General features: G+C 46.0%; 1 protein-coding gene across 1 annotated transcript in view; it reads left to right on the top strand.

Moving 5' to 3' along the window:
- Positions 1 to 13,486, top strand: part of LOC125756922 (uncharacterized) — a 217,236-nt gene that overhangs the window by 178,366 nt on the left and 25,384 nt on the right. The window contains exon 3 of the mRNA XM_049411984.1: positions 4,951 to 5,069. Within this exon, the coding sequence (XP_049267941.1) occupies positions 4,951 to 5,069 (119 nt within the window). The remainder of the gene's footprint in view (positions 1 to 4,950; positions 5,070 to 13,486) is intronic.

Raw genomic sequence — 13,486 nt, forward strand, 5'->3', positions numbered from 1 at the left:
ACGGCCGGTTGCCCGATGTCGCTGTTTACCTGCGAAATGGCCTTCCATCGCGGCTCGATATCTCGCTAGTGGTTCGAAAACGGGTGTCGCCTTGCGGAAATGGCATACTTCAAGCATCATTTTATTCAATCATAAATTATTCCATGTCAGAAACAAAGTTTGTCCACTGTTTTTCATGCCACCATCATCGGCGATATCCGCAAAGGCCCGGGCCATCGGAGCCATCGGAGTGGCGAGGAATGAACTAAAGCCCCTCCATCGCGTCTGCTGCCGCTTTTTTAAGTACCGCCATCTATTCTTTCGACGACGATGCTCACTTCCGGTTCCGGAGCTTCCGGAAGGAAGTTCTTGAGCCACTTCCTTCCGCTTTTTCCTTCCATCTTGTTTCTGCGCACGCATGTGCACACGCGAGAAAGCAAATATCTCATTCTCCGATTCGCAAGTGTTGTTGTTTTGAGGTTTGTCGTATAAACTGCCTGCCGCCGAGCGAGTTTTCGCTCGGTGTTTCTGCGTCGCGAGGGCATGGGCGGGCATGGGGCGGGTGCATCAACCGGAAAAGCAGCAGAAACATCATGGCGGCACTTCGGCTTCCGCTAGGCGGGGAACCGGTAGGGGAGAGGGGGAGGACGAGTTGGCGCTACTTGACCGAGCCGGCGGAAAACGCATAGATGGGCTTTAGAATGAACCAGCGACACGGGCGCCCCCTGTGGCGTGACGTCACACGTCTCCCGCGTTGCCATTGGCCTCGGCCGCCAGACCCGTACGGCAGCCGCGCGGCTACATTCAGCAAGTTGGATGCCCGTGCGGCGTGGGAATCGTCTCCGCATGCTGTTGGAACCTGTTGGACGTCTGTCGGATGCGGCTGTTGGCGGGAACAGCCGTACGGCGAATGACATCCGAATTCGCACCATGTGTCCAGCGCTTAAGCCGTTAGCGGTGCGGCAGCTCACTTTGCATCGTTTTCGAGGCGCCGCGCGCCAGCTGGCTGTTTTGTTCGCGGACGGGGCGAGTTGTGCGTGATCTTTCGAACGTACGTGATCGTATCCCAAATGCGTATGCTCGAGAATATCACTTCAGCAAACCTAGCCTCATATTTCCAAGCGGGCAATGCAGAAAAAAACCAACGCGTACGCGGCGCAGTTTCGTTTGCTGCCATGGCGGTAGCGTTTGTTTACGTTTACGCTGGCTGTCCAAGCGTTCGATTTTGAAATAATCAGGCAGCTTCGGGTTGTCTCAGGCTTTCCACACACGTGACCAAGACGCTGTTTCCTGTCCCGACCGGAACTATCTGGCTGACCCTCTGGCTAGCTCTGGCTGCCAGCGAACTGCCAGAAGTCCGAAAATCGAAGATCACCACTGCCGGCGGATGCGCTTGGGTGTGGGATTATGCCGGCGCGCAGCCGTGCTTATTCTGAAAGCAAATTTTGAAGCGATTTCTCAGAAGTGCTTTCATTCGTGCATAACCAGTGCGTATTGCGAAACGAGGTTCCTGCCGCCTTTTATGTGAAAATATGTTTTCGTTGCGAAATTGTTTCAAACGAAACACTCCTGTCAGATGTGTGTATAGTAACGGTGTGTTGAACAATAGGGGATTTTAGATACAAATAATCAGTGTGTGTGTGGGTGTTGGTTATTCCCAGAATCCCGATAGCTTCTACCGCCTCTTCACTGAAGTTGACAGCCAGACTCGGGGAAACGAAGGTGTTGCAATGGTCTGGCGCCTCACCACTCGTGATGGGAAAATCAACAGAGGTGTTCGCCCTGTCAACGAGGCAGTCGGTCCTACATTTCCTTTGGTTGGACAACACGACGTAGGAAAAGAGGTGAGTGGCATCCACGCAAAGGAGCCTAAACCACTTTCGTTTGTTGTTTAAAAGAGGCTCACATCATCTTGTGCAGCAAGTTTGTCGCCAACTGACGCGTTACAAAAGCTACTATTTGCAAGTTGTGTTTTACATGATAGCAGCAAAAAACTCGGCTCCTTGCCATGCCTGTCTGCATTTGTTGTTTTGTTGTGAGCCTTCATTATGTATCTAAATCACCTATTGTGTAGGTTTTGCAAAATTTTACTGCAATTCCGTTTTCTCATCATAATAACACGTTTTGCTTTTCAGATACAATTTTTCATGGCTGCTCACGCTGAACAGGAGCGACAACATAGCAAGTCACAAGGCTGATGCTTCCAGCCCCACCACTTTTTGATTTATTCATAATCATAAGGAATAAATATGAAAACATGGTGCCGATTTCTGCAGTTTATTTTGCACCAGATGACACTATGCACATCACTGTCACACATTTTAGCTGGCTATACTTATACAAGCATGTAAATAAGGAATACCTCAAGAGCTTGATTCGAAATCACAGGCCATTTCTTTCGTGCTTTCTAGATTACTCTGCTGGAACAGGTGTTGTTTGGACGAGTTTCATTAAAATAATGCTAAAATTGAACTATTCTTTTTTTTTTTTTGCAGTCGCAGGGCACAACGGCAAGTATGATTGCATTTGCTTAAAATGAATATTTCACTATTTCCAACAGTAGTCGCGCAAAAGTAGGGAATGGGTCAGTTGAGTAACTTAATATAGTTGTGGAATCGCTTGACGCTTCGGTGTGTGTCATTTGACCTTCGTAGGAGTGTTAGCGGCAGAGGCGTAGCCAGAAATTTTTTTCGGGGGGGGGGGGGGGGGTGGTTCAATTATACTTTATGTATGTTCGTGCGTGCGTTTGTATGTGTGCGTGTATATATGCGCAAGCAAAATTGAAAAATTTCGGGGGGGGGGGGGGGGGGGCTTGGCTACGCCCCTGGTTAGCGGCAAGAGTCCTCTGACTCCCTCATGAGTGGTGATGTGATCCTTCGGATAAGAGTCCTTCCTCTCTTCCTAGAGCGCGCCTACTCTGACCCACCAAGAGAGCCACCTATGCTCTTTTTTTCTTTGAGTGCATAAGTGCCTTCACAGGTGTCCTTTTAGATCCCATACATTAGCTAGCTCTCTGTATTGTTTTCTACGGTCTGTTTACTGCGATATGGATTTTGTAGCGTGCTGCCAAAATAAACTCTGCGTTATTCTTACTTTTAAATGTATGGGTCATTAATACTATAGTTCTTATATTTACATTCCACTTGAGTTTACTTTTATGTCAACGTAATGTTGAGGAAGAATATATAATAATGTGGGCGTGTCTGGAATAGACAAAAACAAAAATTCTGCTTACTACTTAGTAAAACAGAGAAATTGAGTTTGCAGTATAATAACGGAAGTCATCATGATCCTCCGAAAGTTGTTACGAATGCGATTCGAGAAATATTGTTATACCGAACGCTCCGTTTTTCTCACGACCGTCCCTACGAACCATTTTAGGGTAGTTCCCATAGGCATCGAAATTTCTTATCCTTACCTTAACAGGTAAGTTGACGATATATCGTGCTTACTTGTCACAGCAAGTAGGGGTACTGGCTGTATCGTGTTTCTAAACTTATTCACTGTGATAATTTGATACGGAAGCGCCTTCCTATTTTAGTTAGACATGTTTATTTTCATTTCTTAGGCCTCCCGGAGCTTTTTTGCTGCTACTAATCACTGGGTAATCGGAGCTGTAAATGTTGATAGTGTGAATACCAGCGGTGTCCTGCGACGTTTTGTGAACCCATACAATACATCTGAGATGTTTCGGGGCTGAACGTGTGCTCTCGTGGAAGTAAAAATGTTAAAAGATTGCACGTTACTATGTCGCTAATGAACGCTCTCCGCCAGCATATCAGTAGAATAGGAAGTCATTGCAGTTTTATGTCCTCTACGTACACACGAGGCGTCACACACACAAAAAAGCCGCTACCAGCGTTGTTGCTGCTGTACGCGTGCCTGCTGGTACGGTATTGCGAAAACGGCAATACGTTTACTGACGAGGTAATACTCCACACCGGTATTGTACGCATTTCGGCTGGTTGGTTCATGATTACGAGTGGAAAAACAGCGCTAACAACCAAATATGTTAATTCTTCCTCTCAGCATATATGTACTACACTATTATTGCAATGAAACAACAGAAAGAAAAACAAGAAATGAAGACTCAGCCTGCGCAGGGGACCAATGGGACAGGAATTCTATCTCTTTCGGAAGGAGGGACATCGAAAGGTGGCTTACACATGCCTCGCCGCTATTGTGGATATGATAAGCTTCTGAAAGGAGACGTTCGTCATGGTAATTTGACAGGAATGTCGTATCTTAAAAATATGGCTGGTAGCCGCAACCATTATAATGAAGCGATAACTGACTATCTCTAGCTTGTTCTTGAACCATGTTCGAATGCTCGTGCTTGCGGTCATTAGCGCACCGCCCCTTTTGACTAACATAATAACGAGTCTTGTACACAGCACCGTCACAACATTCAACCAGTGCCTGTGGTTCTTGCATCTTCAAGCAAGCTTTCGTTTAAAAGTAGCATGTCTGAAGCTTGCAGGTTTTCCAGTAACGCTTTTGACTAACATCGCCGAAAGCCTGGCTTTAAAAGTGCTCAGCGGCTGTTCAATCTTGGACACACTCGTAGCAAACTGTAGCGGTTATCCCTTGTGTGCACAGGGTAGCGCACAGTCTCAAGAAAGTGGTCGGCAGGGCAAGTGTTAGGTAAGTTGTGCCCGAAATGAGCTTGGTAGCCTGCGCCAGCTGTGAGTGAATCGAGAACGAAAGGACAGGCAGAAGTTTGTTGTCACGGCCTCTTTGTCGTGGGCGTTATTTTCTTGGTCAAACGGGTCGGTGCGCTTATGACCGCATGAGTGAGCATTCGAAGAAAGTTCAAAAACAAGCTAGAGATGTTTTGTGAGATGATTACCTTGGTTTGTGGAGGTTAGGCTGTTTCTGTGGTGGTTATCAGATGTGCAGATTTTCTGATTTAATGATGCTATTCCAAGTACATGCTGTGGCCACAATTGCTGTTGTGTTTTGTCTGTCCAGAATTAAGCACCGCTCAGTGCCATTCCGGACAGGTGCAGCCCCGGAGCCTCATGAGTCAGTGGTGCTCAGTCTTCAACCATATGCCGACTTGGTCCCCTTCCGTGTTCCAACCTGCAATGGTCAGTGCAATGCTGAAAAGGTTGTGTAATTGCTGTAACATTTTCTCATTGTTGACATTTATTGTCTGAGGCCCACAGGCATGGTTGCTTTTTCTTAAAGGAGAGTGGACACCAATTTTAGGGGATAAATGAACTGTTCACATGCTTACATGGAACGCTCTCATTGTGGGCGACTTTCTACCCCGCAAGGACTATCGTCATCCATCTGGCATGCTTGCCTTGTGTCATCCTCTTCGGTCAGAAGTAACATGCGCACTAAGGGCATGACATGGCATTCCTGATAGTAAAGTACCAAACGCGCAGTCCTGAAGAAAGAAAACGCAAGTACGCGAAATGGCGATTATTTTTGCATGGCAGAAAGACGCGCCAGAAAGAGCCCTTTTCTCTTAAAGGGATACTGAACAAAAATTTGAAAAATCTATGAAAACACTTGCATTCAACTCGGGCGACACGACTGTTCTTATAAACAGCGTTTATTTCACGTAATTTCGAGCAGTTGGCCGTATTTTTAGTGGATTGTGAGAGCGCGATGGCTGCACGCCAATGCGCTTGTCGACGGCCGTGACGTCGAATGCTTCAGCAATAGGGGGGCAACCGGCACGCTCTCTCCTGCCCTGCCACTTCCCTTTCTCCACCTCTCCTCTCAAGCACACCTTCCCGACCGTGAGAACATGTTTTGAGAGAGACGCGCGGCAGCGGGTTGCGGCTTGCGATGTCGATTGGTAAGCGATTTCAGCGAGCATGGTTGGCGAGTCAGTATCCGCCGAGTTTCGCGTCACTTCCTCTCTAGTTCGCGGCGCGGCCGCTAGACGCGCCGCGAAAAATGCATTAAATTCATTATTTTCTGCTAGTCTCTGGCTGAAATGAAGGTTGTTTCAACAAATTTCAGCACCCAATCTTTCAATTGGGCCATTTATCTCGGCGGCGAAAATTTTGTTCAGTATCCCTTTAAAGTGCGTATTAGATCGTTAATAGGTAGGCCTGTGCTATATTTTAAATATTTCAACTTTCAAGTGAATACAAATAACGAAAACGAAGTGTGAATTGAATGCATATATCAAATATTTTTCGAATAATACTATAAGCATTTGCAAAAACATATTTTTTATCAACGAGAGATTTTTCTTGTAAATGAAAATTACGCATGAAACATTACTATTGTTTCTGCATCACTAATGTTGTGGATAGCTGCTGTATATGTTCAGGAAGCACAAAGCACTTTTTATTCCGCATTCGGTGTGCGCCATCGTCAACGTGTTCGTGCAATCATGACGATGTGCATCATCCGTTGCTCGGCTGTCCTGAGCATATCACACATAGACTCGAACAGGAACGCCACACGCTGGACATTAACGACAATACTAGGTCTATGGCCATCAGGGATAAATCACAAAGCATTGAAGGTGCTTAAACGTTTTGTTGAAGACACTAATATCTGTGATGGGTATCGAGCATCGAAAGTGTGAAGCGTGCTTGTATGTGTGCTAACACGAGAAGTTTTCAACTCACAAAATGCAGGACTGTATATATGTAGATATACTATTTTTCTTTCTGACATTTTATTTTTCTCCTCACAACCAAGTGGAAAGGGGTAGCTTTTACCAAAAAATGATGACAGCAGCTGCTTCATTAATTATTTTATATCAATAAAAAAAGCAGCGACACCCTCCTGTATGTCACAATGCGCCCAGAAACCATATGCACTATGCCTACGTGTTTTGGCTCGCGATGATGGTTGAATCCTCTAGGAACACTCTGGCTCTCAGGATGGCAGTCGCCACGACGTTCGTTGCGGCTACTTTATGGTAGGTTAGCTCGGAATGATGCTGGGTTTTATTATCCTAAAACATTTGTTTCATTTCACAATGGCTGTCTATTTGTTTTGGGGGTTTCCTTCAGGATAATTTCGGTACTCGGTTGAAATGACATGCTCGGCCTCGTACACGTGGCGATGCTTAGGCAACATCGCTAGAACAGCCTTTGCGAAAGTGCAGTAAGGGGAGAGGTGACAAATAAACCCATTTGTGGATGTAATTCCTTCTGCTGATTTACCTCTCATGGTTACAGCAGTTACCTGATATAGTTATACCATTTAGAACCTCCAGTCAGTCGTACCAATATCAGTGATGCGATAGCGGCGCCACTTTCCCCAAACTATGCCAAGAGGTGAAACCTGCCACATCATTGTAAAAATAGCGTGCGCCAAGACGTTCTTCTTGCGGTCTTCCAGACAAAAAGAAAACTGAACGTGCTTCCAAACCATATTTAAGTTACCACTGCAATTTCCAGTGGTCATTGGAACATTGCTATGTAGTAGAAGTAGTTGGTAGGCGCAATAATATCTGTGATTTAACGTCCGAAAACCACGATATGATTATGAGAAACGCCATAGTGGAGGGCTCCAGAAATTTCGACCACCTGGGGTTCTTTAACATGCACCTAAATCTAAGTACACGGGCCTCAAACATTTTCGCCTCCATCGAAAATGCAGCCGCCGCGGCGGGGATTCGATCCTGTGACCTTCGGGTCAGCAGTCGAGCGCCATAACCACTAGACCACCGTGGCGGGGCTGCTAGGCGCAACCCTGCCAAACACTACTGCTAGACCATACTGCGCGATTACATTATTAAGCGCAGTAAAATAGCTTATAGCTGTTGTGGACAAAGCTAGAGGAACGTAATTACTTGGTGCAATGACAAGTTTTTGAATGATGGTCTTCCATGTGATTGAATCTGTGAATTACTCTAAACAGTACCTGTGTACTTGTATAGACCAGTTCGTTATAGTTAACGTGTTTTACAAAAAAATTGTCGCATAGTACGTTGTTATATGCTTCCATAAAAGGTAGGGTTGCCACCTCACCACCACAAAAAAAAAAAAAAACTGCTATTCTGGGGGGGGGGGGTACTGATATAGATGATTGAACTAATGCTAGAAAAACGACGCCATGTTTAGTCTTTGGCACGCAGAGTCATGTATTGTAATATTGTTTGCCTTGTCAGAAGTCAATATAATGTTCATGTACAAAACAACAAAACAGAGCTACACAAAAATAAATGCCATCTATGCCGTCCATCTGGGACGCAAAGCCCCGTCAGTTATTATTAATACATGTCGTCCACGGCCAGGAGAGAGCTCTCGTTCTCAGGTTGAGGTCTCTTGTCTTTCGGAACAGACACCGACGTAATTTTCGCTGCTTGGAAGGCGTAAAATTTACCCCATAACGTAAGGACGTAACCGTTCTGAGCTTAACGGCTGACGTTGATTTTTAGCTCTAGTTAAACGATCGGTATGTCTGGAGGGATCAATTGCTTCCACTTTTTATGGGCATCAGATGGAAATTGGTTGCAAATTGTGTGAGAGTTTTGGTGACTGACGAAAAAGCTGCTGAATTTGCACTTATAAAATACAATAAAAATAATAATCGCGGAACGATGGCCAATAAACCGGCCATTGATGACCAGTCTTAGGCGCGGACCGGCAACCGTCTCACTGTCAAAAAAACCAGCCGGGACGGTCTAAAACCGGGCAGGTGGTAACCCTAATAAAAGGTCATGCAGGGTGCCTAATTTTTAAGTTATGTTTCGTCATACAATCACTACACTTTATCAAGAATTGCACGCGCTGCAGTGTACTGTGGGATTTTGCTGAGAAAGAATGGTAGGCCTGCATCTGTTCTGTTTCTCGACCACAGCAACAGTTCGACCACAAATTTCACGAGCAGAAATTAGATATCGGGCACAAAGGATCAATTATTAAACCCTGTATTTTGTTAACCACCCATGAACCAGGATTCTAACTGTTTTCTCTGTAAAATAGCACGACAACAGGCACATCACCACGCAGTGAAGGCCTAGCTTGTTCTGAAAGCACGCACACATTCAAAATTGTTCTTCTGGATAGTAAACAAAATGCACGGAAAGTTTACACTGCTTGTGCTTGCAGTACTGTAACTAAAGCACCAGGAAAAATATTATTCATTTACAAATATTTAGCGAATTACAAAAAATGTCAGGTGGCCCGCGGTCATGGCACTAAAGAAACTTCGGGCTGTCCGCAAAAAAAAAAAAAAAACAAAAAAACGAAGAGTAGTAACTTAATTTCATATTTTGTGGGATTCGAATTAAACTCGCTATTTTGACATAAATCTATTTTGTTAAACATGTGATGCAACTGCTCCAGTTTCGAGACAAATATTTAAGTTTGAAAATGTGTGCTTGGTAACTGCTCCAAAAGGTTGTTATGCTGCTCCAAAGCAAGGTTATAGCTGCTCCACTAGCTGCGCCGAAGTGGCTTCGGCCGGTCACATCACTGCAGTATTAATTAGAAAGACTTCACTGGATTTTTGTGTTACTACCATATTTTTGCACATTCATTTTAGTATTTTCTGAAGCTACAGTATTTAGAAATTGGCATAGAATGCAACCGTCCTGTTTTTATTGTCGCAACGAAAAGTCATTGCCCATGACACACGATTCTCTTGGATCAACATATGGGGATTTAGAGAGAATGTCTCCTCGCAGATCAGCGCGCGCACGCACGCACGCACGCACGCACGCACGCACGCACGCACACACACACACACACACACACACACACACACACACACACACACACACACACACACACACACACACACACACACGCACGCACGCACGCACGCACGCAGAACAGCTTATATCCGTCAAAGCGGACGTTGCATGTTTTTCACGTGAGCTGCTGAAACGATCTGCGCTTCACTAAACCATTGGTGTTTCGAAAAATATAACCCTACTGGTACGCCTACGGCCAGGCGGCCAGTGTTGCAATAACGCTCACACAACAACGGGAGCACTACGCATGGTTTATTCAGTGGCGGCCTCTTTAAGGCTGGTTCACACCGGCGACTAGTAACGGTCGCGCGACTAAGTTAGTCGCAAAGCGACTGGTCGCAAACGGTCGCAAATGGCCGTTTTGGTCGCAAAGCGACTGCTTTGGCTCAGTCGCTCGCTGCTCGATTTTTCAGTCGCGCGACTGCAGTCGCAAACCTCTGAACCAATCAGATGCGCAGGAACAGGACGTCAGCCTATTTTACGGGGCAACGGCAATGCAAGCTGTATACGAGCAGACGTGAATTCTATATGACGACTGTTATAAGTCGCACGCAGGTGTGAACATCGGTCGCTTTGAGTAGCTTTTTGACTTCCAGTCGCAAACGGTCGCGCGACCAGTGCTAGTCGCCGGTGTGAATGAGCCTTTAAAGCTGTTATCAGAAAGCTTCGCCGTGATGACGTCAGCCTGACGTCTCAGCAAACTCCGGTTTCATTCTTGGTTATCACTTTGCAGCACTTTTCCCTCCTTAAGGGGAGTACCGCTGTACGGGCTTTTTTGTACGGGTCGATCGACGAAACGTAGCTGGTTCAGCCTCTTCAGATGGCTTCGGCGCATCAGCTGCTTGATTGTGGTATGTGGGGGTTGTTTTGGCGCGGGGCTCTACCGATGGCGAACTTCATTTATGTGACGGTGCTGCTCACCTTCTGCCGTCTCAACGGTGACCATTCGGAATTCCTTTTTTTTTCTTTCAATCTGGCTGGCAGTCACTTCTCTCGCTCTTTGAAGTTGCGATCCCGAACAGGAGTGCCAGGGCCCAGCTGGCTTTCTTGTTCAGTCAGTGGACAAATGGGCAAAGTTAGAGGTGGTGGGAGGCATCTGTACAGCCGAGAAGGGATCTGATATCCAAATAAACGTTGAGATGGCGATCTTCTATCACCCAGGGGTATTATCTGGTAGCTAAAGAAGAGTTTAGTTATTCGCTCGGACAGGTAACCTGACCGAACCTGCTTGAGGCCATCTCTGAGTGTCTTCATGGCGTGTTCAGCAAGTCCGTTGGACTGAGGGTGATAGGGTGCCGTACGAAGATGCTTGATGTTATTTCCTGCCAGAAACCTGCTAAAAGTTTTTGACGTGAAGCGACTACCGTTGTCCTTCACAGTAGTTTTTGGTATGCCCAGCTTGCTGAAGATCTCGAACAGCGACGAAATAGTCGGTTGTGCTGTGGCATGTGGCACTGGAATGGCTTCGATCCACTTCTAATGTGAATCTATGGCCACTAGGACCATTGTGTTGTTCAGTGGATCCGCATAATCGAAATGTACACGTGACCAATTCTCGTGCGTTAGAGGCGAGCTTACTGGATTTTTTTCGGTGGCATTGCTCTAGCTTGCACGTACGTAGGGCAAATTCTACTCATTTGTTCAATAGCTCCGTCAATGCCTGGCAAGGCCTTCATTGTGGACGTTCCTTCGTATGTCTCATGCAGGAGTTGCAGCATGTCGCCACGAGCAACTTCGGGAATCACGACTCTGTGACCCCAGTAGAGCAAACCGTTGTAAACGCTTAGCTCAGCCTGTCGTGCCAAGTATGGTTGCAACCGCGGATCAGGTGCTTTTCGCTCTTTTAGCCAACCATGAAGTACGCATGACTTGACCTTTCGAAGCACCACTTCTCTTTCGGTCAATTCTCAAAGTATTTGCGATGAAAGGTGCATGTCGTCCAGCTGCTGCAGCGAGCGCACGCCTTCGATTAGCTCCTTGGATGTGTCCTTTGAGGTCTCTACAGGGAGCCGACTTAGGGTGTCTACATTCAAATTGTCCAAGCCAGGTTTGTACTTTATTTTGTACAGGTACGCTCTCAGTAGCAACGACAAACGCTGAACTCTTGCGGCGGCCATGATGGCGTGACCCCCCCGGAGCTCTTTCACAGGAAGTTCTTTATAAAAACATCTCGTGTGAGTAATCTCTTTCAATAAAAATGTCCTTACTGAACGAAATCACTGATAATTCATATTTGAAGGTACGAGACCAAAAGGCGCCAAGTACGCCAGTTATGAGAGGCATTGGTGTTAAATAGCATTGACACCCTGGTCCAAAAAGGCAATTATTCGCTAATGGGACTCATGAGTCGACTCACTCAGACAGAGACGGAAGTCTGAGTGAGTCCGAGGAAGTAATATTTTGGTGAGTTTGAATCGGAGTGAACTCTAAAGGCATAGTATATTTCTTGAGTGAGCTCCCCATTTTTTGCCGACCTATGCTCATGAGCGAGTCACTGGTGACAGTAATCCGGACTTTGCAAGCCTGTCCAGCTCGTTGGACATCTTTTCTGTCATGGCATACGGGAGAGGCCTTGCTTAAAAAAGTTCTGGAACTGCATCCTCCATGTACAGATAAGCAGGCGGGACCTTGAACAGACCCAGTTCAAATCCAAACACATCCTCGTACTCTCACAAGATTGCCTCCAAGTTTTGCCTTTGTTCCTTAGCACTGGACACGTTCAAAATAGCAGCACCTTCGTTGTTTAGTGCACACAAGCTCGGTCCAGAGACGCAAACTGCGGTCAGTGACGCTGTGATAGTTTTGCTGCTGTACGGAACTGGGAGCGTGAGTATCCCAGCCATGCTACATAGGCAATGGGCTCATGTAGCATGGCAACTTGAAGCTTGATTTTTCAAGGCGAGGTCAGGTTGCTCGACGTTGGCAGTGGACGTCCCAGGGCACCACACACACTCAGGTGAACTGGTGTCTGCTTCCGTCAAGATGTTGACTCCGCCCCGGCAAAAGCTACGTTGTACTGGCCCGACGAGCTTCGGATCCCCCTTCAACGAGTAAACAATTTCGAAACTTCGGCTTCTGCATTTTCTATTGTGCCGTTGCTCAACGTCAAGCTCTGCTGCGGTCGCTTTTCTTTAGCCCCACACACTGTGGCTATGTGTCCCTCTTTTCTGCAGTTGAAACATATGGCTTGTTTAAAAGTACAAGTCACCTCAGCGTGCTCGCAGCTTTCGCACTGGCGACAGCCTTTGGACGATCCACTCGCCTGACTGCAGTTTCTTCCTGCCTGTCGTTTATCGCCGGCTAGCCTGTAAGCTCTGCCTCTTCCAGTGGATTCCATAAATTTTTATGGATTTTGCCAAAGCTTTTGACAAGGTTTCGCACAAAAAATAGTATACAAATTAGAAAAAAATTCTCCGGAATGATCAACTTATTAAATGGATATCGGCCTACTTAAAAAACAGAGAACAATTTGTAGTTTTTAACAATCATTCCTCTCACAGGGTTTCCGTTGACTCTGGCGTCCCCCAAGGGTCCGTTTTGGGTCCCCTTCTATTTATTTTATGTATTAACGACATAGTAAATGGTAGCCCTGTAAAAATTAGGCTCTATGCGGACGATTGCGTTATTTACTCTGAAATAGAATCCTCAAAGGACCAAGTTTTGTTAAACGAGTCGTTTAACAAGGTTGTTTCCTGGTGCGAGGCTTGGCAAATGTCAATCAATTTTGAAAAAAAAACAGTGTACATGTCCATTTCTCATAAGAAAAACAAATTAAATTTTCAATACTTTGCAAACAATGCCATTCTTTCAGAGGTTCAATCCTAC

This window comes from Rhipicephalus sanguineus, chromosome 1 (assembly GCF_013339695.2).
Source record: "Rhipicephalus sanguineus isolate Rsan-2018 chromosome 1, BIME_Rsan_1.4, whole genome shotgun sequence".
NCBI lineage: Eukaryota > Metazoa > Arthropoda > Arachnida > Ixodida > Ixodidae > Rhipicephalus > Rhipicephalus sanguineus.